The sequence below is a fragment of the Arvicanthis niloticus genome, chromosome X (assembly GCF_011762505.2).
Source record: "Arvicanthis niloticus isolate mArvNil1 chromosome X, mArvNil1.pat.X, whole genome shotgun sequence".
Lineage (NCBI taxonomy): Eukaryota > Metazoa > Chordata > Mammalia > Rodentia > Muridae > Arvicanthis > Arvicanthis niloticus.
The window spans coordinates 16,856,111-16,881,304 of NC_047679.1; the positions used below are offsets into that span (position 1 = coordinate 16,856,111).

The 25,194-nt window shown below is 42.6% G+C and overlaps 1 protein-coding gene across 2 annotated transcripts; it reads right to left on the bottom strand.

The window, feature by feature from the left end:
* Positions 1-6: 6 nt before the first annotated feature.
* On the bottom strand, positions 7-25,173 carry LOC117694725 (putative G-protein coupled receptor 173). 2 transcript variants are annotated; one of them, XR_004604562.2, is made up of 3 exons: positions 24,778-25,173; positions 24,051-24,140; positions 20,800-23,898 (listed from the first exon to the last, which is right to left on the bottom strand). XR_004604562.2 is itself a non-coding variant. In XM_076918441.1 (2 exons), exon 2 carries the CDS (start codon positions 3,935-3,937, stop codon positions 2,816-2,818), a length of 1,122 nt encoding a protein of 373 aa, XP_076774556.1. In that variant the 5' UTR covers positions 3,938-4,170; positions 24,778-25,173; the 3' UTR covers positions 7-2,815. The 2 variants fall into 2 exon arrangements, 1 of the variants encoding a protein (XP_076774556.1); XM_076918441.1 differs by lacking the exons at positions 20,800-23,898; positions 24,051-24,140 and adding an exon at positions 7-4,170.
* Positions 25,174-25,194: the final 21 nt, after the last annotated feature.

The window sequence follows — 25,194 nt, forward strand, 5'->3', positions numbered from 1 at the left end:
TGTAAATTAAAACACATCAATACCATATATTTTCCACAGATACACATAAATAAATAAACACATGAACGGTGGTTTGGAAGGACACACATTAAGTACAGAAGAGTGGTGGTGCCTATGCGGGGTTGGAAAGGATGGGATCAGGGATGTGTGATGAGGGGACAAAGCAAAATAATAAACGGACCTTGCATGGACCAATGATGATATAGTGTGCCAAGAACTGAGGAATAGGGTCAGCTCAATTCTGTGCACCTGAAGGAATAAGTAAATAAATAGTAAATTAATTGAGTGCCTAGGGAGTAGGCCAGCTGGGTAGATCCCCAAACTTGAGCTTTTTCTTTGTGTTATCTTTCCTTCTGAATTTAGTCAAAGCTGAACAAGGTCTCAGCTGTATACAGTGGAACCTTAAGAAGGACTTGCAGTTTAGGCTGAGCAGTTCCTCTAAAAGCCATTACATTACAGGGGGCCATTTTTAAACCCCAACTGCCTTCATGTTTGACCCCTCCGTTCCCAGTTCCTATTTCCATGGTGGTCCAATTTAAGAATGCCTTGTTTGAATTTTGAGGTGAAGACTGAATCTCCAGACATTGGGAAGAGATGGGGTTCTAAAGTATTCTCTCCTTACCTGGTGCTCAGAAGCTGGGCCAAGGAAAGACAGCCTTATGAGATGGGAGTTAACTCTCTTGACACATACATACATAAAAAAATTTCAGGTTCCATCTCCTAAGCACTCTGTTTCCTGCTGCAGGCACATACTAAATTTTGTCTCTTCTCCATGTGTGTGTGTTATGTGTGTGTGTGTGCGTGCACGCGTGTGTACTCTATTTGTTCACATATATGTATTTGCTCACATATGTGTACCAGGCAAGTTTTCCTCAGGAGTTCTTACCCACACAAAGTCACAGAAACACACACTGTTTCATTCAATCATACCTCCCCATGTGATCATACACAGATAGGAGACATAGACACAGACATGTGCCCGTGTGTGTGTGCGCAAGTGCACACACACACACACACACACACACACACACACACACACACACACACAGAGAGAGAGAGAGAGAGAGAGAGAGAGAGAGAACATCCAATATAACATTGTTCATTTCACTTTTTCCATTTACAAAATCCAATGATGAATCCAGGCAGTTAGAAAAAGGAAATGGAGGAAAACCCTCCTGAGTCTACCCTATTTGCCCTCCCGCCTTGGTCTTTGCACCCCAGCCCTCAGAAAGGCATTCCTATCATCATCACTGAGAGAATAGCCCCACCCCAAACACACATTCCCAGCCTCTCAGCTCCTCTGGCTTGCTTTTTCAGGGCCACTCCACAACCAGGGTCATCAATATCTCTTCTACCTAGAGTGCCCCCTTCATTGCTTTTGGGTCAAGACTTCCTCAGTTCAGGGCCTATCTTGGGGTAGAGGTGGAGTTTAGGACAGGAGTTTATAAAGAAGGAAAGGGGGTGGAGAGATCATTGCCCCAAACTTAGGCAAAGAGTTCCAACTTTGCTCACCAGTCTATAGAACTGGCCTTGAAGTAAGCCCAAGGTGGTCTTTGTCCATGGAAAAGAAGCTTGGGACCTTCCATCTTTGAAATTTGGATGTAGTCTGCTCCACTTTGGGCATAGGTAAGAGTGTATGGAGAAAAAAAAAACTTCTGGGAAGGATTCTTGGGGCCCAAGCAAGTAGGAGCTCAAGGACTGTGAGGCTAGGAAAGGGACAGAAAGAGTTCAAGCAGGAATAGACTCAATTCCACAGTGCCCTTGACGTTTGTATAACTATTGGTCACCAAGGTCCCCAAAGAACTTTCATTTTAGGGGGAGTAGTGTGAACCCAAGTGAACAATTGTGGAGTTGAATTTAGCTCTGACCCCACGGTCTGGACTCCAGCTACTCTGGAGAGTTCAACTATCTCCCTAAACTTCCATGGATGACTTTCCCTGTCAGCATATACCCACATCATCCCTAGTGGGGACTAAAGTGGATATATATTCCTAGGAGGAAAGGGGAGCTAATGTAGCTAAGTTTGGTATACTCTGGTTGAGGAGCCCATCCCCCATTCTGCTCTTCATCTATCCTGGGCACATCATGGAGGCCCTTCTTTGTATGCTCTTGGCTTCTCAAACAGCCTCAAGAAACACCTGTGAAGTCTGGACATGGTAGGGAGGGCTTGGGGATCGGGCTTTGGATCAAGGTTAGCTAAAAACAACATTGCACACAACATAGCAATTTAAACATCCTTGCTCCCAAGTTATACATCACCCCATTTGGTCCCTCTTGTCTGAAGACTTAAGCCAATATTTCCTAAACATCCAAGTCTTGCTAAAGATTTGGAAGGGGAGGGTGAATGGGAACCCAGGAGGCAACAAGATCTCTGGGAATCTATTTTACAGGAGAAATTTCCCATTTCTTTACAATGTCAAAAGGGGGGACATTTAAGCAAGGAAGCCTGTTTCCTCAGCTGTTATTATTAAAAACCCTGCATTTTCAGTTTGTTTTCATTTACTGAATCATTACTTTAGAAAGATAGGAGAGGGGAGAGGGAAGGGAAGGCAGGGAGGGCATGGGAAAAGGAGATTGTGGAAGTAGTGGAGGCTGCGGAACAAGCCCCACAAAACTAGAAATGCCTCTTTTCCAGTTCTTCACCCCATTTCCAACCCTAGGGAGGTGTTGGCAAAAGGCCTCAGTTATGGATGGTTTGAGAGCCTGGACTGAAGCTCGAAAAAGAAGGCTTCTGTATGGGTCCCACCCTTCCCCTGCTGCTGGCCCCAGTATGGTAATCATGACTTTCCCCCTGCCTATCACCTACTGGCTTGTTTCACATGACACAGTAGGGTTCTCTGGGAGCTGGGGCACCTCCTGTGCCCCAGCAAGGGGCATGAGTCCTCAGGCACTTCTTGAGGTCCTTGTTAAGCAGGAAGCAGACGATTGGGTTGACAGCAGCCTGGGCGAAGCTCATCCAAACAGCAGTGGCCAGGTAGCGGTGGGGCACAGCGCAGGCTTTCACAAACACTCGCCAGTAGCAGGCCACAATGTATGGTGACCAGAGGAGCAAGAAGAGCAGTGTAATCGCGTAGAACATTCGGCCTAGCTGCTTTTCACCCTTGACCTCGTCCATGCCCAGTAGCCGCCGGCTAGCTGCATGCCCATTCTGCCGGATACCCAACAGAGTTGGTGGCATGGGCCCACGGCCAAAGCCAGCGATCCAGTTGGCAGCAGCCTGGCCAGTAGCCCCAGGGCCATGGAATGTCCAGTTTTGGCTGATGGCTGGCACCATCTGCACTGGCTTCATCTTGCGGTGACGATACTCGAAGAGTAACAGCTTGCCATAGACAGCATGTGTGGCTGCCATGAGCACAGCCAACATAAGCATAAAGCCCAGTGTGTCATTTGCTTTGAAGTAGCGATGCTCAAAGATGCATTGGTCCTCCTCTCGGATAAACTTGTAGGTGCCCACATCAAAGACAGGTGGGAAAGCCATGGCCACAGACAAGGTCCAGGCCATGCAGATGACAGCTGCGCATGTCCAGAGTGTCATGCGCTTGGCATAGAAGCGGTGGTGGGCGATGGCCATGTAGCGGGTGACGCTGATGCAGAACAGCATGAAGGCCGCATGGAAGCAAAAGAGCACAGCCATAAAGGCCACAATCTTACAGCTGAGTGCACTGAAGGTCCATGAGGAGCCATGGCGCACAGAAGCCAGTACAAAGGGGAAGCAGATGGCAGAGCGTATGCCATCGGCTAGGCACAGGTCCAGCAGAAAGTAGTAAGGAGCTTTGTGCAGGGCACGCTCCTTGAGCACCAGCAGGGACAAGATGGCATTGCCTGCCAGGCTTACACACATGATCAGTCCCAGCAGCACTAGCTTCACATAAGCCGATGCTGATGGCAGGGAGAGTGTGCCGCTCACCTCTTCGGGCTCTCCAGTGGTGTTGGCCATACTGAGGGGCAAGGGCTACCCCCAACCCTAGGGAATCAGCCAGTTCAGTATTTGATGGGCCCTGGTGGACTCCATCAGTTTTCTTGCTGAGCTACATCTGCAAATGGGAACAATGGAGGGAGATACAGACAGAGGGACAGAGAGATGAAGGTAGGAGACAGAAAAATGCAGGGACAGAGTGGTAAACGAGATTGGAAAATGGAAACAAGAATAGAAATGGATAGAAAACAACACTGAAGTGGAAGGGATGGATCAGGATGAGGGGAGGGAGAAACAGATGAGAAAGAAACAGAGAGAGCACGTTAGTGTGTCTATGAGCCCTTCCCACTAACTCCCCAGCTATTCCTGCCCCTCCTCTCCTTGCTGGGTATAAGGGCTTTATGTCTCCTAATGTCCTCAGATTCCTTTCTTCCTCCACTCGTGGGTGTGTAGGGTTGTAGATGTTGTGTTGGTACCACTCTTATTTCCTTTTACAAGCCCTAAGGTTGTATTCAAGCTTTTTAAAATTTCTACCCAAAATCCAGTACAATTATGTATGTGTGTCATACACACCTCAACTAAAAGTTTTACACACTGCTTGACCTAATTGTAATATACTCACGCATTTTTATTATATTTCAGGTTTTTTTGTTGTTGTTAAACTATTGGCAGCCACTCACTAGATGTCTTTCTGACTTTTTCTCTCTCCCATTTCCTCTCTCCCTCACTTAATTCTTTTCTTTTATTGCTGTACTGGGGATTGAATTTAGGGTCTCAGGTCTGGTAGGCAAAAACCTAACCCGTCTAATGAGCTATATCTCTAAACCCTCTTTAAAATTTACTTTAAAAACCTTTAATTTTGTAATAGGATCTTGTGAACTTGAGCAGGTTGGCCATGAACATTTTTCCCAGCCCAGGCAGACCCTGAATTGGAATCATCCTGCCTCAGACTCCGATGTGCAAAATTACAGCTCTATGCCACCATGCCTAGCAATATATCCTTATTCATGGTCAGGAATGTATGCAGCATGCTCTGTGAACAATGAGAAGACTAATCTTGTTAAAATGATGCATTTCAGAAACATAGTGGTAGGAAGTGAAGTCACAGAAGATCAAATGTTGTAGGACTGTGGATTATGATTAAGCCTCTGGCTTTATTTTGTGTTAATTTAGGATTATGTATGAACATAAAAATGGAGGTATGCTTGTGTTGGTCCATTGGAAAAAATATTTCTTTACTTTAGGTCATGAACTGTTTTATGCTCTGGGGATACAGTTGTGAATCAGACAGATAAAAGATTACTACTCTAGCATTTGTGAGGCAGAGGCAGAGGCAGAGGCAGAGGCAGAGGCAGAGGCAGAGGCAGAGGCAGAGGCAGAGGCAGAGGCAGAGGCAGAGGCAGAGGCAGAGGCAGAGGCAGAGGCAGAGGCAGAGGCAGAGGCAGACAGGCAGACAGGCAGAGACAGGCAGAGGCAGAGAGGCAGAGAAGGAAGAGGAGGCAGAGGCAGAGAGGCAGAGAGGCAGAGAGGCAGAGAGGCAGAGAGGCAGAGAGGCAGAGAGGCAGAGAGGCAGAGAGGCAGAGAGAGAGAGGCAGAGAGAGAGGCAGAGAGGAAGAGAGGAAGAGAGGAAGAGAGGCAGAGATACAGAGAGGCAGAGAGGCAGAGAGGCAGAGAGGCAGAGAGGCAGAGAGGCAGAGAGAGAGAGGCAGAGGGGCAGAGGGGTAGAGAGGCAGAGAGGCAGAGAGGCAGAGAGGCAGAGAGAGAGAGAGGCAGAAAGGCAGAGAGGAAGAGAGTCAGAGATACAGAGAGGCAGAGAGGCAGAGAGGCAGAGAGAGAGAGGCAGAAAGGCAGAGAGGAAGAGAGTCAGAGATACAGAGAGTCAGAGAGGCAGAGAGAGAGGCAGAGGGGCAGAGGGGCAGAGGGGCAGAGGGGCAGAGGGGCAGAGGGGCAGAGGGGCAGAGGGGCAGAGGGGCAGAGGGGCAGAGGGGCAGAGGGGCAGAGGGGCAGAGAGGCAGAGAGGCAGAGAGGCAGAGAGGCAGAGAGGCAGAGAGGCAGAGAGAGAGGCAGAGAGGCAGAGAGGCAGAGAGGCAGAGAGGCAGAGAGGCAGAGAGGCAGAGAGGCAGAGAGAGGCAGAGAGGCAGAGAGGCAGAGAGGCAGAGAGGCAGAGAGGCAGAGAGGCAGAGAGGCAGAGAGGCAGAGAGGCAGAGAGGCAGAGAGGCAGAGAGGCAGAGAGGCAGAGAGGCAGAGAGAGAGGCAGAGAGGCAGAGAGGCAGAGATACAGAGAGGCAGAGAGGAAGAGATACAGAGAGGCAGAGAGGCAGAGAGAGAGGCAGAGAGAGAGGCAGAGGGGCAGAGGGGTAGAGAGGCAGAGAGGCAGAGAGAGCGGCAGAGAGGCAGAGGGGCAGAGGAGGCAGAGAGGCAGAGAGGCAGAGAGGCAGAGAGGCAGAGAGGCAGAGAGGCAGAGAGGCAGAGAGAGAGAGGCAGAGAGGCAGAGAGGCAGAGAGGCAGAGAGGCAGAGAGGCAGAGAGGCAGAGAGGCAGAGAGGCAGAGAGGCAGAGAGGCAGAGAGGCAGAGAGGCAGAGAGGCAGAGAGGCAGAGGAGGCAGAGGAGGCAGAGGGGCAGAGGAGGCAGAGAGACAGAGAGGCAGAGAGGCAGAGAGGCAGAGGAGGCAGAGAGGCAGAGAGGCAGAGAGGAAGACAGGCAGAGAGGAAGACAGGCAGAGAGGAAGACAGGCAGACAGGCAGAAGCAGTGAGGCAGAGGAGGAAGAGAGGCAGAGAGGCAGAGAGGCTGAGGCAGGCGAATCCTTGAGTTCGAAGCCAGCCTGGATTACAGAATGAGTTCAAGGACATCCAGGGCTACCTAGAGAAACCCTGTCTCGAAAAAGGAAACCAAACCAAACCAAACCAAACCAAACCAAACCAAACCAAACCAAACCAAACCAAACCAAACCAAATACCAACCAACCAAAACCTAAAACATACACCAAAAAGTTTCCTACTCTTGTGCAATTGACATTCTAGGTAGCAAGAAGAGACAGGTGACATTGGTATATCATCTGATGACAGTATTGTAAAATATAATTGTAAAGTATGGGAAGAGGCTTTAAAGTGTTAGAGGTGAGGAAGGTACTGCAGTTGTTGATGAGGTGGATAGAGAAGGCTTCACAAAGGTGGAGTCATCTAAGCAAACAGGTGATGATGTAAGTCTTGTGACTGTTGGGATACTAGAACTCTAGGCAGAAAAATCAGTCAGAACAAAGGCTCTGAGATGGAGCTATTCATGGCACACTGGGAAGGAGCAAGGAAGCTCTGGTGGGTGGAGTATTGAGCAAGGGGCAAGTGTTAGGAGGTGATATCGGTCAGAGAGTTGGCAAGGATGCAGCATAGAGGCCATAGTGAGGACTTTGATTCAGAATTACTTGGGAGGCTTTTGAACAAAGATAAGATGTGATTGTGGTTCAGGGTTGAATAAGATTCTACTTGTTGCTGGGAAAACAGGACATGTTCCATAAAAGTAGATGAAGCAAGGTTAGTGAGGCTTCATTAGTAATCCAGGTAAAAGGTCAGGACATCTTATGCCCCTTTCCTTTCTCACCAGAATTTCTCTCTTCTAATTATATCCTTTACTCTTCAAATTTAGATTATTACTTGCCTCACCCCATTCGAACAGAAGCTCCACAAGGGTAGGTAGGTACCCTCTGTAAAAGGGCAGTAACATGCACAAAGTAGGCTTCTGCTGAAAAGAGGCCAAGTTATTTGGCTGAAGAACTAGACTGAACGGTGAGGGCAGAGAGCTGCACGAAAGTATCCCCCCTGGATTTGCTGAAAGAACAGCTTTAGGACTAGGAGCGTGTCTGTTGTGTGCAGGCAGGCAATGTGGGGATGGGATAAGGTGACAGCATTTCCCAGAGGGAAAGGAGCTAGGCCAGGCCACATGGAACTGAAGAGGCTCAGGATTACCATTAGGGCTGGAAACGAACTGGGGAATAGGCTAGGGAGATAGGTTTTGAAGTAGATGACTTCTCACCAACTCCCTCCTAGTAAAGTTGTCCCCTTTGCATTGTTTCTAGCTCAATACAATCTAGCCTGTCACCTAAAAGCAGGAATTTTTTTTGACAGTACCAATTAATCTCATAGTCAATGGCCTACTTAAAAGAGAAGATGTTAGGGCAGGAGTTGGAAAGAAATGAAGATAGGTCTCTTTCAGTCCTGCCAAGACCTGGTGTCTCCCACTCCTTCCAGGACTCCAGACAGTTCTCCACCATATATAATCAAAGATGCATGCACACACACACACACACACACACACACACACACACACACACACACAGACACACACTCACTCACTATGCCTTAGCTATAAGAGGAGACGGGGGTAAAGATTAGCCATAGAGACAGATTGATTGTAAGCAGATACACAGGGAGTGAAAAAGAGAGATTTGTGTGACAGGTAGATGGTGACATAGGAGAAGAAAAGACAGAAAAATAGAAAAAGGACAGGGGGAAATACAGAAATAGAGAAAGAGAGAAGAGGAAGAATGACTTAAAAGAGACATAGATAACAGAGCAATGCTGAACAAGCAAGAGAGGAGACAGAAAGGGTGAAGAAGGAAAACCACAGGAAAAACCAACCAACCAACCAACCAACCAACCAACCAACCAACCATTCAACCATCTAGAACACAGCTCCTTAAATCATGGTTTGTAACGGAATGAGTTACTAACCTGTGGGGTTGCATACCTGAGTATGGAGGTTTCAAGAAATGTTACAAAATTTCTGGATGTGTAATGACCAAAATTTAATTCAAAATCAGAGGTGTGATGAATCCCACACATATCTGACAGCAGTTGCTCGCACTGAATTATAGATACAACATTACTGAAGCCGTGGTTCTGAGCATACAACACGCACATAAACATGCCACTATACAACCCAATGACAACAAATGGTACCTGAAATGCTTCAGCAAAGACTTGACACTACTGTATGCTATGAATTGCAGTGTTTCAGTTGGACATACAATTGCTGTTCTTTTATAAAACATAATGGTTGAAGTGCAGAAAGTTAAAACCTTTAATACTTTCTTACTGTCATGTAAGTATCAAAATAGCATGCCACTATATTGTATTGTATTAGAATATTTGATTTTTAAAAATGCCATTTCAGTTGGACCTCTGTGAATTTGAGGGCAGCCTGGTCTACATAGAAAGTTCCAGGGCAGCCAGAGCTTAAAAAGAGAGATCCTGTCTCAAACACCTGCCAAAAAATTAAAAAAATAAAAATAAAAAATTGCCATTTGAGTTGTTGGTTTGAGTGTCATAAAAAAAAAAAAAATCATTAGATGAGTTTCGGCTTGGAAATAGGACAGAATTTCCAGCAAATTTTGAAATGTTCCTAACCATACTTCTGCCATTTTGTACTTTGTTTTTAAGTGAAGTGACGTTCTCAATATTGACAATTATAAAATCGAAATACCAGTCAACTCTTAAAAACATTGAAGATGCCTTATATGTCTCACTATCAAATATTCACAAAAGATTTAATTATTTATGTAAAAAAAGCATAGCCATCTCAGCATGCAAATTTACTTTTGTCTTTAACTTGTTAATAGTAAATGTTTGATTTCTATACTTATTTTATTTAACTATACACCTGGGGTTGCATACAAAATTTCTTAGGTGAAAGGCGTCATAAGTAGAAAAAAATTAAGGAACCCTGATGTAGAAGACCAGGTAGAGATGGGAGGCTTTGAGAAATATGTAGACAGAGACAAAGCACACAAACATGAAGAGAGGGAGATGTACTAGACTGAAAGAAATAATATGTAGCTTAGGATCTCAGTGATAACAAACATTAAAGTGAAAACCAACCTCCCTCAAAAACAAAAACAAAAAACCCCCAAACCAACAACAACCACCCCCAAACCCCAAAACCAAACCAAACCAAACCAAACCAAACCACCACCACCACCACCACCACCACCACCACCACCACCACCACCACCACCACCACCACCACCACCACCAACCCAATACTGCAAGCAAACAAAATCCTTGTATTATTGCCTGGGAAGTTTGAAGAGGTTGTGTTAATGTGGTCAGGGGCTCAGTTGAGGGAAAGGATAAATGTGTGCACACAGATCTACACACTCACAGGCTTTCACAAACAGTCTCATAGACAGCCAAGTAGTGTACATATGCACGCGCTTACACGCGCACACTGCTTGAGAAGTGAGCACACATACACACACATACACCCACACAGTGTGCCAGAGGTGAGCAGGCACAGATGAGGTAGTTGTATCCATCTTAGTACCAGGGCTTTGTCCTTTACAAAGGCATTACTGCCCCCTAGAGGACATTTGGGAAATCTACAGGAATGGGGGGGGGCGGGAGGGGGTGAACGTTGCCACATGTTAAAAGTGCAAGATGCCCTAATATTTAAGGGGAGAGATGGAGAGAGGAAGAGAGGAAGAGAGGGAGAGAGAGTTCGTTCATCACTTAGTGATATGTGGGGTCTTCTGACATTACTAACATATGACCTGCAACTCCTAGGATTTTGAGCTTGTAATTAGTTGAGCCTAGAATCTTTTTTATGAAGATAAATGAGATTTTTTCATCTAGTTTTAGCATATCAGGAATTATCCAGGAATGTGGCTGTCCTATGAATCAAGAGGAGACTGTATTTTGCTTTTTCAGTGAAGTTCATTAATTTGTAAAATTTCAATATGAAGCTCCTGCTTATCAGTTTCCTGTACCTTGGGAGCCTGACTTTTCTTCTACATTACATTTACTTATTATTAGTCTTCAATTATTTTTTCGAGTCTCCTGAAGCATGCCACATCTAAACATTTATACATCGAAATAAATTTATTACAAATCATTTCTTATTTGTAATGATAGTTAACGCAACTTGTTCATTATGTAGGTACAGTATGGACTTCTTTTGAAATGACATGTGCATAAATGTATTATCTGCAAACTCCGTTTCCAGATAGTAAAGGTCAAATTTTATGTAACAAGTTTGTTACATAAAAGGCACATTAAATGAGGGCCGAAAATTGGTCAACAGTGGAGAGACACTAACATACTGTCTCACATACACATATGTAATGGCTCACAAACCTGCCTTCCCATAGAGTTCTTCTAATACACCACACACACACACACACACACACACACACACACACACACAAAGCAAGCCTACTGTCATTTTACATACAAACTCCTATATACCCACTGAGCTGATATATCTGATTCCTTAAATACTCCCACATAGGCAAAAATCTCTTAACAGCACATTTGCATCATCTACAAACACGGTTACAAAACTAACATTCATGTTAAATATCACTCACATTGTCAAATTCACAAACACTTGACACATGCTCCCTAGGTGTGTATACACAGAATCCCCCTGAGATAACTACAGATATATTTGCAGGCAAGTAAAACTTGCTCACATACAAGTATCCTTTACCACAAAGAAATCAACTTACTTCCCCTCACATAGATTAGGCACACTCAACAATGCAGATATGTACATCCTGGCACATAAATTCACCTCTCTATTAATATATAAACTCTTATATGTGGAAGTGTAATAGTTTTAACATACCCACAAAAGGATAGAGAGGCCCACCCCTCTCTCTCAAACACACTTCAGCAATATGCAAGTGCAATCAAACAGAGACAAAAATTCACTTGCACGTGCAGATACCGGACTATAGGCACTTGCATATGGACAAATGCGTGTAAACAGACTAATTTGCTCTTACACACATATCCAACAACAGGTATAATATAAATCTGCTCATGTGCAGAAATCAGCTAATCCCTGCAGGTATATGTGGAAATAAGAGTAGAGAGCTACCTGGCTGGTATGGTACTTGCCACACCAGGGAGCTTGAGTAAGAACAGGTACAGGAGGCTGTGGCAAGAAGTACACTGTTTTTCAATAGCTTCTTATTAAAACATCCCAGACAGCTTGATTATTACCTTCCACTTATTTATCATGATGAGTGAGGTTTTTGGTTTGGCCTATATCTATCTGTATGCTGCTTTTTTTTTTTTTTTGTTTTTTGTTTTTTGTTTTTTAAATTTTATTCTTGTTCTTACTTTTCCTCACCTACAAAAGTAGAAAAGTTTGGGACTGACTGGGGTGTGATTCAGTGGTACTGCATTCGTGTACCATGCATATGCTCATAAGGGAAGGAAAGGGAAGAGGAGGGTGGGGGAGGAATGTTGTATGATTGTTGCTGTGAATTACAGTTTGTTTATCTCTTATCCAAAAATGCTCAGGAGTAGATACTGGACTTTTTCAGATTCTGGAATATTTGTGTAGATACAGTGCATCATCTTGGGGATAAGACCTAAATCCAAACATGCAGTTCATTTGTGTTTTGTATATATCTTACACAGCATAAAGGTGATTTTATGCAATATTTTAGTGTGTCTAAATTTTGTCTGTGACCTGTCACAAGATATTGGGTGAGAAACTTACCACTTATAGCATCACGTTAGCATTAAAAAAAAATTCAGATTATAGAGCAGTTCAGATTTCAGGGTATGTGTTGTATTTGGTGTTTCTAAAGAGAATATAATCATTTAGTTAATTTCCTTGACTGTTATTTCTTTATAAAAAGAACTCTTTATCATAGTTATTTCAAACATAAAAATGCAAGATGGAACACCACAATGAACCTTGGTGAACTCAATGTCCAGATATACAAATTATAAACTCAGAGGCTAGTCTTCTTCTGTCTATAGCTCTATCCATTTCTCTTAGCCCTCAGTTTTGTAAACCATAATTATTATACTATTTCACTCATAAACATTTTACTATCTGTTTTTAAGAGAGGCGTCCTCTGTAAACATCATAATATATTTTTATTATTTCTTAGTCTATGTATTGATTTACTCACTATTGGCATCCACTATTAAAAATTAGTCAAATCTGATTTTTGATGGTATTTCACATTTATAACTTTGTAGTTTTAGGTAAAAATATTTGTTGATAAATTAATGAGGCCATACAATAGCTGTGCTGGTTAGTTTTTGTTAACTTGACACAGCTAGGGTCATTTGGGAAGAGGGAACCTCAACTGTGAAACTGTCTCCATAGATTGGCCTGTAGGCAAGTCTGTGGGAGACATTTTCTTGATTAATGGTTGGTGTGAGTGGCACTATCCCTGGGATACTGGTTCTGGGTTGTATAAGAAAGCCAATGGAGGAACAAGCCAATAAGCAGTGTTACTCCAAGTCTCTGCTTCAGTTTCTGCCTGCAGGTTCTTACCTTGAGTTCCTACCCCAGTCTCCCTTCATGATGTACTACTGTAAGCTGTCAGCTGAAATCAACCCTATTCTCCCCAAGTTGCTTTTGGTCATGGTACTTATACAAGAAATAGAAAACAAACCAAGATAATAGTTTAATTGAATTGATTCACCAAAGATCAGCCTAGGATTTTATGATTTTGTCTCAGTGATTCTTTCCAAAAAATGCAATGAAAATTTAGTTTCAGAAGCCACAAAGATTTGTTGTACCCTTCAATAAAAAGATACAAGGACTGGGCATGCAGCTTAATGGTAGGTAGAGTGCTGGCTTATCATGTATGAGGCCTGGGGGAGTTGGTGAGGGAGATAGGAAAAGAGGAAAAAAGGAAAGTGGAAGGGGGAAGAGGGAAGGGGACACACACACACACACACACACACACACACACACTGAGGTTCATGGTTCATTTGGATGTTTTTTTATATCAAGGGCTAGGTAGCCATGGATGACCTCATAATTACCATATTCACTATATAGCCCCAGGTGACGATAAAGCACAGGGCTTTCTGGAAAGATGAAGACTTGTTGCTCTTGAGGAGGTCCTGGGTTCGGTTCTCAGCTCCCACATTACGGTTCACAACCATCTGTAACTCCAGTTCTGAGAGATCTGACACTCTATTACCCCTGTGGGCACCAGGTTTGCACATAACACACACACACACACACACACACACACACACACACACACCATCTAAAATAAATATTTTAAAGCACTTGGAAGTACAAATTAAGGAACCAAGGTATTTTATGATTAGACTATTCTTATACTGAGCTCAGTCAGTTAGTGACAGGGTTGCAAACTTAACAAGAAAAGCTAAGCGAAATCTTACCTGCTAGCATTCTGCAGGGAAATTGTCCACAACGTATTTGGGTTGGATGAGGTAAAGAGAATAGGCAAAGGGACAGTTTTAATTATTGCTATTAGGAGACACACATTAGGTCAGAGGTGACAGTAGCTTAAAACTAAACTGTTGAACTAAAAGAAGTTCACTATATACTGATTTATAGATATTGTCCATATGTGCTTAGTCTACAGTACTAATCAGAGCCCTTGGAGAGAAATGCAATTAGTAAAAAAATAAACTAAGGTTAATATATGCAAATTTATTCAAGAATATTTTGAAATATGGAAATTGCATACATAGGTCTATGAACTGATGCAACTAGTTTTTGTTTTGTTTAGAGACAGGGTCCCATTATGTAGCTTTGACTGGCCTGGAGCTTCATATGTAGACTAGACTGGATGCTACTGTTGTGAGGACAAGCTGGTTTTGGTAATACCAGAGTCACTTGTAAAACTTTTTAAGTCTAATTTCTATAATACACGATGAACTAACTAATGAAATGATGACTTTAACTAAGTGCAAAACTGTTTCCATGTATTTTTTAGTTTTTTTGTGAAGAATTGTAATCATAGATATGTTTTTCTGTTCTGTTTTAAATCTAAGTGTGTAGGAATTTTATAAAAAAAAATATCATAAGTGGTGGTAAGATGGCTCAGAAGGTAAAGGCGCTTTCTATCAAGCCTGAAGTCCTGACTTTGATTCCTGGGACCCACATGGTTGAGAGAATGTACTCCTGCAAGTTGTCCTGTGACTTCCACATGTGCTTAGTGGCATATGTGAACCACCCCTGCCCCTGCCAAATAAAAAAAAAAATGTTAATTTTTAAAAGTATTATAAGCTAAAAGCATTCAACTACTTCTTTGTGTCTATTTCTTTTGCAGATTTAATACTCAACTGGCTTCAACATATCCCTTTTTGAACATATGGGGATAGAATTACATAAAAACCAATAGCCATCATTTTTCTTTTGTTAATCACAGTGTTACGTAGCCTAGCTTGTTCTTGAACACTCTATGTAAATGAGGATAATCTTGAATTTCTGAACCTCCTGTCTCCACTTCCCCAGTGCTGGGGTTATAGGCTTGTACTACTGTCCCTGGCTTATGGGCTGCTGGGGACTGAACTCAGGACTTCATACATGCTAGGTGTGCACCATGCCAGCTAAACTACCTGCCCAGCACTGCAATTGCAGGCACTCAAAAATCAAAGTAGGCAGTCCTGACATGGCTTATAGATTCCAAGTAAACTCCAAGTTAGGAAAATGGAGGTTAAGTATGGCTCTGGAGTGACGTCTACTTGGTTTTGCAATATGAATGATAGAATATAGAGAGATCCAAGTCTATGTCTACTTAGAAGAAATGTTTCATCATAATTTTGAGATACCTCCAATGATAATTATCTGTTAGATTCAAAGTTCATGAGCACTTATTACGAATTTTATGTGTATGTGTATGGTGTGTGTGGGGCATACATGTGTGGAGACTAGAGGACTATCTTATTGTCAGTCCTTGCTTTCTACTTTGAGACAGTGTCTTTATTGTTTGTTATTTTCTATGCCATACTAGCTGCCCCAAAACTTCTGTGAAGTTCTCCTGTGTCCACTTCCCATCTTGTGTAGGTATATGATTAGATATGTACACTGCTGCATCTGGCTTCAAGAAGGCTCTGGGTATATGGATTTGGGTCTTCATGCTTCGTCCTTCCTTCCTTTCTTTTCTGAAATAGGTTTTGCTGACCCGCAGAATACTATAGCTGTGTTTTGTACATTCAAGTGAATTATGAAGGAAATTAGGGCAAAATGTGTCTGAGCCACCTCCTTGGTTACCTTATCCATGGCTCCCAAGATTAAGTGGCATGTAGAAGTTTATATATACCAAAACTATACGCTATTACTTGATGCTATTTTGTGCTGTTGTTTGTAGTTTTCACCCAGAAATACAATTACCAAATTTGTTTACTGAATCCAGATAAAAATGAGTGGAAAAAAAAAGAATGGGACAATAATATAAGAAGCCATGGTAGTCATGACCAAAGGCTCACAAAAAGTGGCCACTGATGACTGCTATAGATTTCCATCATGCCTTTAATCCTAGCACTCAGGAGGGTGAGGCAGGTGGATCTCTATGGTTTCAAGGTGGGCCTGGTCTATTGTAGCTAGCTCCAGGTTGGCCAAGACTAAATAGTGAGACCTGTCTCAAAAATAAATTATGCTCTGACCTAGGTGTGCTGTATGCCTGTAACTACATTTGGGAGAAAGAAGCAAGTTTTTATTTAGTTTTGTTTGCTTTTTTGAGACAAGGTCTCACCATGTGACTCTGGCTTTACTGAAACTTACTCTGTAGACCAGGCAGAGCTCAAATTCAGAGATCCAACTGCCTCTGCCTCCAAAGCACTGGGATTAAAGGTGTACTCCACCATGTCCTGCTAGGAAGCAGCAAGTTTGAAGCCAGCCTGGATAACACAGTGAGCTCTAGGTCAGCAAGACCCTGTTTCATAAAAAGAAAGAGAGAAAGGAAGGGAGGGAGGGGAAGGGAAGATGTTATGCATTGAGAGGAGCAATCTAGTGTGTCATGAAATAATCTGCAAAAGACTTTATTTGAAAGCCGTATACAAAGTCAATACTTAATAAATCCCCTAAAACTTTGCAGTTTTTCCTTATAAATGTATAATATGAGGAAAATGTTAGAAATTTCTTTTTATTGAACTCCTGTACTTCTAAATAGTCTTTAGTTTACTCTAGTGTGCCAGATAGATTTTACTTTCTCTGGATGTGGAGTTGTGTGAATGCCCTAAAACACTCACATCTAGTCACATTGCATGTAAACACACACACACACACACACACACACACACACACACACACACACACACACACACAGAGAGAGAGAGAGAGAGAGAGAGAGAGAGAGAGAGAGAGAGAGAGAGAGAGGAATAGTATATGGGCACATGGACATTCAAATCTGCACTCACATTCAGAGTTAAACCAGCTGATAAATACAACTAGCTTCTCTCCTCCTCCCTCTCTCTGCCTCTCTCTCTGTGTGTTTTCTACACAAAGAAAATGTGAATGTGTTTTGGTATCCATTCAATAGCAAATCACTCAAGGATATATAAGATACAGACATAACATACGCAGAGACACATTCACCATTCAAAGGGCACTTGGAAATGTGCATACACACAAGCCTAAGTGTATGGACCTACACATTTAGACACACTCCTGCTTGTGCAGGCATAAGAATTGACATTTAGACAGGGCTCAAATCTTGTTCATGTCCTACAGATCCAGACCTTCTGTGCTTCACACTGGCTCTTACACTAAAACATTGGAGCTACTACATTTAATTTTTATTGTAAAGAATATTTATTTATGTGTGTTCTTATGTATTCCATGTACATGTGCAGAAGTCAAAGAACAACCTTTGGTGTGCTCTCTGTTTACCATGTGGCTCCCAGTTAACTGAATTCAGGTTGTCTGCCTTAATGGCAGGCAGGCAACTTTGCCCACTGAGCCATCTCATTGGCCCCAAACCTACTATTTTATAAAAAGCCACTCTCACAAATCTGCCCTGGTACACAGTCATTTAAACATTGCATCAGCATACTTGCATATTGCTCAGCTCACAGCTGCACAGACAGGCAATCAAGCAGCTGAAACAATCCAGACTCATGTATCTCAAACCCACATAACCACCGAGGCTTAGAAACATATAAACACAACTCTTCAGATGCACACACATTGATTCACATTTTTCCACCCTCATTGAACAACACAGATGCACACATTCTAATCCATGCCCACATGTATTAGGCACAAACCCACACCACACAAATCTTTCCAACTGCATTCATAGCATATAAAGGAACATGAGCCTTCTGAAATTTACAGGAAGAACAGAGAGCCACATGCACACATGTAGATACTGACAATTGTAAACCTAGTTCCGTAGTCAAATAAAAATACACTGGCATGTGTGTACACAGAATCATGTTCACATATGTAGATACCCACATTCTCACAGATGCTACATTTTCACACATATGGGTGTGTGTACTCACGTACCTAGAGAAGTGTATACTAGCAAATATACACAAAAGGCTCAATGTCCTTCCATTTACCCTTGAGCACATCCTTTCTCACACATCTTTGTTTCTTTATGAACACTGAGATACGTTATAACTATTAACCAATTTTCATGTACAAAGACGCTCTTACATAAAAAGAGGCTAATCCCATTTCTTGGACATACACATGGTACAAATAATGAGTCAGATATGCACGTTAAAACCTCCTTTGCAGTTGTAGATGAATGCACACTGTTAGCTTTTAGGACAGGGATAATTGTAACAGGTATACACAGATGATAAAAACAGGTAATATACTGTTGTTACCTGTAATAAGTAATTCCTCATGAGAGGGCTAGGAACTGTTCCAAGAACTCTTCATGTATTAACTCATCCTATTCTAATGTTGCAAGACAGATAGTTTTATTTCCTTCACTTTACAGACAAGAGACTGGGGCTTTGTTGAGGTTATGTGATTTACCCAAACCACACAGCTAATAAACAGTAAACCCAAAGGCTGTCTCTAGAGAACTTGCAGACTCAATTTATTCACATTTAGAAATATATTCACCTCAAAAATAAATTCTAAATTCACATGTAGAAATTATATATATACACATATACATAATATATATATTATATATATATTTTTTCTAGCATGTGCATATACAAGCCAGTTCCCATTTACTAATGCACTTAGATACAAATGGTCATTCATACCAAGTTATGGACAAGTTCACATTACAGACATTTTAGCGGAGATATATATGCTCAAGAAAATATATACATATGTGGTCACAATCACAAACTTTACTCATAAATGACCACTATTGAATACACAAAACATCTAGATACAGCACCTATAAAATAGCTACATAAATTCATGTTAGATATCTTCCCAACTGAAATACATAGAACCACACACTATCCAGATATACCTGCACACATGCTAGATTCAGTCATCTCACACAATCATACGTTTTTCCCTCACAGGCACCACTTAGATTCTCTCTTCCCCATCCATCCAGAGGACTGAATATATCCTAGTTAGATATACCCATATTCTCACCAGCCCCAGACCCAGATATATACACATTCATTCTCCTCACATGCACCACTCAGATACATCCACTTTCACACAAATACCCAACACCAATACACCCACACTTTCATACACATCCCATTTACATAATCCATTCTCATATATATGCACATCAAATATGCTTACACTTACAGTCACTCTATCCAATTAAAGTCACACTTACACAATCTCCAACTCAGCATGCCCACACTCTTACATGCAGTATTTAGATACACTTAAACTTACCCTTACCCCAACTTGGAGCACTCGTACCTGTCTTAGGTGGACCTATGATCTCTTTCAAATGCACACTATCACAACACAACCAAAGTGATACATGTACCCTCTAAAAACACTGCACTAAGACATACCACCTAGATATATTCACAGTTTCCAAAGCCAAATACACACGTTTTCCAAAAGCCAAATACACACAATACTCAGACACACACACATTTACATATCACTCAGATTCTAACCTGATTCAGAAAACTATGTGCATTAATACTTTCTGTTTGTTTGTCTGTCTTGTGTCTGTCTGTCTGTCTCTCTCACACACACACTTTGCCACCTAAGTATGCTTTGACCATGCTTTGACCTGCTTACTATTCAAACACAACTACATTCAAATCCATTCTATTCCAAATGCGCCCACACATGGTCTCACACACAAGCCCAAATGTACCCATACACTTTCTCTCATATAACATCAGGATACACCCACATCTCATAAACATGTATAATTCCAAAACACACACTCTCACGCTCACCAAGTCTACTGATGTAAACTGGATGGTGTGTATGAAGAATGTGGTTAAGGCACATTTGTGTGGGAAGTACTGTGCAGAGTGTGGGTTGGGTATATCCATATGATGTGGAGGAGAAGAAGGCATGGGTGTATTTGGGTAGTAAGTTTGTGTGGAGGCATACACAGATTGTTTGTGTGACAGTTGAAAATATTTGGGTGGGATGTGTGTGTATCTTTGTGTTTAAAATAATCCTTCCCTCCCTAATATACACAACTATCTCACATGCACACACTACCCAGAAATACATATAATCTCTTACATATACACACTCCACATATTCATGCCCCGCCCATACCTACTACTTTTTAAAGATATACTTTCACTTATACATATTTATTAACATCTACATTTCTGTGTGGTGGCATAATTTGGGTGTTCTATGTGAAATGTCCAGATATACATTTGTACTTTCTCATATTATCTGTCGCTTTCTCTCCTTTACACACACACACACACACACACACACACACACACACACACACACACTCCAACCAAAGCTTCTACTAACCCTAGGCACTATTATGATGCCCTCCTGCCCTGTGCCTTTGCCAGTGGTGAGAAAGGAAGGGAGAGTTTTGTTTCAAAGTTTTATCACGGCCCCCTGTGGTCATTGGTGAGCATGTGGAGACTGCAGTGCAGTGTGGGTGCATGCATATGGTGTGGACGAGATGAAAGTTGAGTGTATTTGGGTAAGAAGTTTGTGTAGAGGTCACTCTGTACAAGACCAAGGCCAAATCTCATATCAGACAGGCAGATGTACAAATACCTTTATTTATCCACACACAGACACATTTCCATTGGACGTAGCCGCAAGTACATCCATTTACTCTTTAAAATAGGCTATATTCACATGATATATATACTCATGAATGACATGCATTCACTCACAAACACAAGTGGGGACACAGGTATGTAAAGGTATTTTTACATATCCACAGAGATATGTAAAAATATATGTATCATATCTAAAGAGATGATAAAGAAACATGGGTACAGAAGAGGGATCTCCCAAGTGTGTATATATATACCCTCAAACATAACCACTGAAGTATATTCACACACACATGCACACATACATACATATCTGTATAGGTGTGCTCACACATATCCATACCCAAATATGCAAATGCTTGTAAATGAGATGAGGTATACATATGCAGATATTCTAACATATAGACTTGAATACACAACTGGTCATGTACACACATAGCATATTCACATGCTTATAGACTTGTACATACATTAACTCATTCTTATAGGTATACAATTAAATACGGAAACACAGATAATCATAAAGCACACTATCACAGTCAAGTATATATACACTGTTACATCCACACACCCATTCTGAGAAGCCACAAAATGAAAGAAGAGTAACTTATATGTATATTGGAATAGAACATAAGGGCATATTTTAACACATGCACATATAGAAGTACACTCATGTATTCTTGCACACACACTTGTTGATCTGCATAAGAAAATTTGATCCACATATCACATACATATATGCAAAGACATCCATAAATGCCCCCCCACATAAATGTACTTGTGAACTAAGAGTAGCATGCACATAGATTTATATACATTATTCTATAATCATGCTTTAGATCAAAGATAAATACAAACATATAAATGCAAATAAAAACTGTGAAAACTGGTACTTCACACATTTGTGTATTCAGATGGGCATACACACAGGCTTATTCAAAAATATACCCTTAACTGTGTTTGACAACACATGCCTATGTACAGATGTGTTCACTTGAACATATGCACAGTCAGGTACTAACCAATACTAGCATATATATGCACAGTCACTCAAGACATATTCAAATACACAGTCACACTAAAAATCCAAATAAAACACATACTGAGACACATGCACCCAAGTATCCTGCAACACTCATGCATACCATAATCTGATATGCACTTACACCAAACTAGACATCATACAAATGCACCCATTCACCTATGCACACAGCCTTGTGGGTGAATATAATACAAGCTGCTATAAACACCACAGTCTGTGCACACATAAAATATTTTCCATTCATATACTCTTCTCTTATTCCAGTGTGTCTATTTATACTTACATTTCTTTAAATAGCTATGAACACATAGGCTTGTTTAGAGACAGTAGCCACTCAAGCATGCACATGCAGGCATAGACATAATGAAAAATACTAAAGAATCTATACAGACTTTTACACATAGGCTTGTTCACACAAATATATGAGAGACACACCTACAACACATATAAGCATGTTCACACACACATACGTTCCTATATGCATGGGACACATATATCTATTTTTGTACTCACACAAATCATTTGGATGAATGCACACTGAAAGGCACATGTGGACAAAACAGGAATATACACAATCAGATTCAACTAGGCATTCATTGAATTGGACATGTAACACACACACACACACACACACACACACACACACACACACACACACATTTAATAGGCCTAATACAAGCTCAGAGAAACATGCCAATACTTGAGTGAGAATCAAACATGACCATTTGCTCACCCAGATAGACATGCAAAGCCATGCCCTCCAGTACAAACACAAACCAATTCAGACACCCACACAATCCCATATGCTATCATATAGCCTGTTCACACACACATAAACTCATATACACCTACAGCGCAGTGATGAGATATGTACACACAGAGTAGACATGCAGTCATTTATCTTCATATATACATATGTGTATACACACACACACACACACACACACACACACACACACACACTTTTAGTTTCAGGTCGAGATGCCCCTGGGCAACAGGCTAGTTCCTCTCCTTCCACAACAAATGCTTCTTCAGGAAAGTATTCTGATCTCTAAAGGTCCCAGCCCTCCCTGTCCCTCTGTTTCCAATCTCTCCCCTCCTTTGGCTCCTCTGCTGACTCCCAAGCCCTTGGTATTCTCCCACCGCTCCATACCTAGAAACCAGTTAGGAAACCTTATTTTCCCCACCCCAGGGTCTAGATGGGCAAACTCTGCTACAGGTCTGGCCACTGCATGGACCACACCCCAGCTCGCTCAAAGCCCTATAATCTCAAAAGCTTCAGCTTTGTCTCCAGTCCCTGCCAAGAACTGACCATAAGCCAAACTCTTGCTAATTTCCCCTCAACAGAGGGACACATACCAGGGCCAGGAATTCTGCAGGCTGCAAGCCAGGCCTCTGCTGGCTCTCAGTCTGGTGTGTGTGTGTGTGTGTGTGTGGTGTGTGTGTGTGTGTGTGTGTGTGTGTGTGTGTGTGTCTGTCTCTCTCTGTGTGTGTGTGTGTACACAAATAAGGTGAAGTGCATGGAAAGAATCCCGAGTAGGGTAGGGATGACTGCCCACAACTATCTATCATTCTTTACAAATGAGAAGTATTAACATAAAGCTGTTCTGCTTCCCTCTACTTGCTACCTTCCATTTTCCCACCTGCTGGCTTCCTTAGATCTCTGCTGAGACCCTGGAGAAAAGGCGCTAATCCTTCCCCTAATCAATAGCAATACTAATCATGAACAGCCAGCAATAATATTGACTCTGGCACTGCTCAGCACCATCCTATAAACACATTTAATTGTTTGCATGCACCAATTTATTTAATCCCTGCACACATCCATGAAGAAAGGGTTACCAGTCTCTTTGACAAATGGGAAAAATCAAGGTTCAACAAGTGACATGCCTCCACTAAAGTTGCGAGCTAGTAGTTAGGAGCCGTGTCCCTAGTAGAATCCATGTTCTCCATATACCAGGTTTTCCTGCACCTCCAGATACAGGGACCTCTGGCTACTGTGTCATAGATCTGGAGGTCCCAAACACAATATGGGTATCTGAAACAGAAACAGAGAGCCATGTGATAGAAGCCAGGGCCCACAGTGTGGGGACCACTATGTTATTCCTGTCCCCTGTATATTGTCATGGGAATTGGTTCAAGCGCTCTCAGAGCCCAGGGCCTGAATGTGCTCCCTACCCCTCACCTTACCTTCCTCTATTCCTATAGCAGCTTCCTCCCACTAGCTGGGACACATCTTCCAGGGTGAGTGAGCAAAAGTATGTTACCTGTAGGTAGAGACTGGGAAAAGAATAAAGGATGGAATGAGGGGTGGTCTGCACTAGGAGCAGCTTCCTCCTCATATCTACCCACCTGCTTGGTGCCTAGGTTCTATGTCTCACAGACACACAGACAAACAGACACACAGACATACACAGAGGGTGGACAGACGGAGGGAGGGAGGGAGGGAGGGAGGGAGAGAGAGAGAGAGAGAGAGAGAGAGAGAGAGAGAGAGAGAGAGAGAGAGAGATCACAATTCTGCAAACAAGCTAAGGAACCTGGAGAAGGAGGAAAGGAAGCTGCAGGCATTGTGAGAATGAGTTTCAATGGGCTCCCAGGTACCCCCGTCCACAGCTACCACACAAGAAATAGTCTTGTGTCTAAATGTGACCATAATGATAGAAACAGACCCTGTGAGGGGTTGGGGGTGGGGAAACAGGTGGTGGTTCCCTTTCTTATGGGACATTCAGGATTAAAGAAGATGGGGAAAGATAAGCAGTCTTGGGATTTGAGTGTTGCCATAGTCAGTGATGAAGCAGAGAGACTAACAGAAAGACAAGAAGCATGACAGTGATAAGAGACTGAAATATATGGAGAAACAGAAGTCCCAGCCCCCCTCCTCCCCTAGCTCCTTCATGGAAGAATGCTGACTACTTACCTGGGTTCTCCTAGCAGGACTGTCTTGGAATTCAGGAAGGAGGCTCATTCTGTCTCATCCAGGATAAACCACAGCCCAGGCCACATTATGGGACCCTCACTGGTCTGGCAGCCAGTGACACTCTTGTTTCTGTTGCCGTGGATACAGCCTGGTTGGTCTAAATCGCTGGCAGCAAGGAAAGCAGGTGCCAGAGGGGTGCACTTGGTAGAGCTGGAGATGTTGGGGAACACCAGGTGGGCAGCACACAGCTTTGGGTTGCCCAAGTAGTGGGCAGGTGGGGGTCCTGGTAGGTGCTTCTCCCTCTACACACTCCCACCCCCATCTTCATGCCACCGCCAGTCTGGGAGGGGGCCAGCACTGGCTCCGCCACTGTTCTGCCTGCCTAGCTACCGGTTCCCCCACCCCCCCCACCCCCCA

What these genes read in the sequence shown, in the direction of transcription:
- LOC117694725 (XM_076918441.1), bottom strand. Translation starts at nt 3,937, where the DNA reads ATGGCCAACACCACTGGAGAGCCCGAAGAGGTGAGCGGCACACTCTCC.